This window comes from Octodon degus, unplaced genomic scaffold, assembly GCF_000260255.1.
Source record: "Octodon degus isolate 3935 unplaced genomic scaffold, OctDeg1.0 scaffold00007, whole genome shotgun sequence".
NCBI lineage: Eukaryota > Metazoa > Chordata > Mammalia > Rodentia > Octodontidae > Octodon > Octodon degus.
In genome coordinates, this window is record NW_004524583.1 from 32,345,293 (window position 1) to 32,346,614 (window position 1,322).

At 55.3% G+C, this 1,322-nt stretch overlaps 1 protein-coding gene across 1 annotated transcript in view; it reads left to right on the top strand.

Moving 5' to 3' along the window:
- Window positions 1-1,285: 1,285 nt before the first annotated feature.
- Window positions 1,286-1,322, top strand: part of LOC101578830 (acyl-coenzyme A thioesterase 1-like) — a 6,049-nt gene continuing 6,012 nt past the window's right edge. The window contains exon 1 of the mRNA XM_023703484.1: window positions 1,286-1,319. Coding sequence (XP_023559252.1) covers window positions 1,286-1,319 — 34 coding nt within the window. The remainder of the gene's footprint in view (window positions 1,320-1,322) is intronic.

A 1,322-nucleotide genomic window follows, 5' to 3' on the forward strand; every position in this document is an offset into this window, starting at 1 on the left:
CTGAAGCCCGGGAACAGCACCTACAAGTATGCAGACGTTGCCCTAAACCCACAGTTGCCTTGGATTCCAGCAGCACCTTACAGCCCGCTTACCCAGGATAGGCCACTCCCCCATGACACCATCACCAACCCAGGGGGCAAAGTTGCCCCATAATGGAACTAAGGCTCCCTCTCTCTCCACACAGGCTCAACCAATGGGACCCAGACTGTCACCTGAAAGTGACAAGGACGCGCTGGAATTCACCTCCACAGAACCTGAAGTGATGAGCAGGCAATAGTGAACCCTTAGAGGTTTCAGTGATTAAAACATTACACCCTGCCCGCTGCAGCACCGCTGCCACAGGTTCGTCACCTCAGACAGCGACCCAGTAAAAGTGGAGCCCTCTTCTTGCTAAAGGGCCAGACTGTGGTTTAATTAAGGGCTCTGCTCTTCAGCTCAAGGAGAAGGCCCCATCTCCTTTCTCCGTGCTCCTGACATAAGAACGTGAAATTCCCAACCTGGCCTGCATGAGTTCATGTTCTCTAAAACCCAAGAATGAATTTTAGGAACAAATGGAAGTTGAGGGTAAAACTATTGAAAAGGAGAGCTTCTGTCGGAAAGGGACAGAAGAGGGACCCGAGCAGGCTGCCCAGGAAGCTGTCTCTTTCAGGTTGTTTTTATAGGGCAAAACCATGTGGGGCTAAAGGAAAGACAAAGCGAAACTTAGGCAGATACAGGGTGGGACAAAACTATGGTCAACCAAAGGGGATTACAAGCACCACTGCTCAGGTAAAACTTATTAGGCCTAGGACCTAATGGGGTAGCAAGTCATGTTGCAAGCGGGCATGAATGTAATTGGGGACCTTATCTGGTGGCCTTCAGTCGATGATTTTTTCCAGACTAATCAGCAATCCTGGATGCCAACTTTAGGGAGGTCAGCATTTGTTTGTTCTTTAGGTCTGGCTCACACCAGGAGCATCTCCCCAGTAAGGTGTCTGGTCTTTGTCACCTCCTTTGAGGGCCTGACACTGTCTAACTACCTACAATATTTCTATCTAACTCAGGCTGCCTGCAGCGCTCCAAGCTCCCGCCCTGAGTCCGAGCCCGGCTGGCCAGAGACCGAAGTCCGCGCCGCGTCGCGCGCCCTCCAGCCTTCCGGTCGCCTCTCCGGCCCTCGATTTCGTCACTCGCGCCGCACTCCCTCTTCAGCTACCGCCCCATCACCGCCGCGCAGCCGGGCGGCCCGAGGCGCTCAGCGGACGCGCCGGGAAGGGAGGAGGAGGAGCCGCCGCGCGCGCACGCGAAGATGGCGGCGGCCGAGCTGCGCGTGGAGCCCGCGGGCC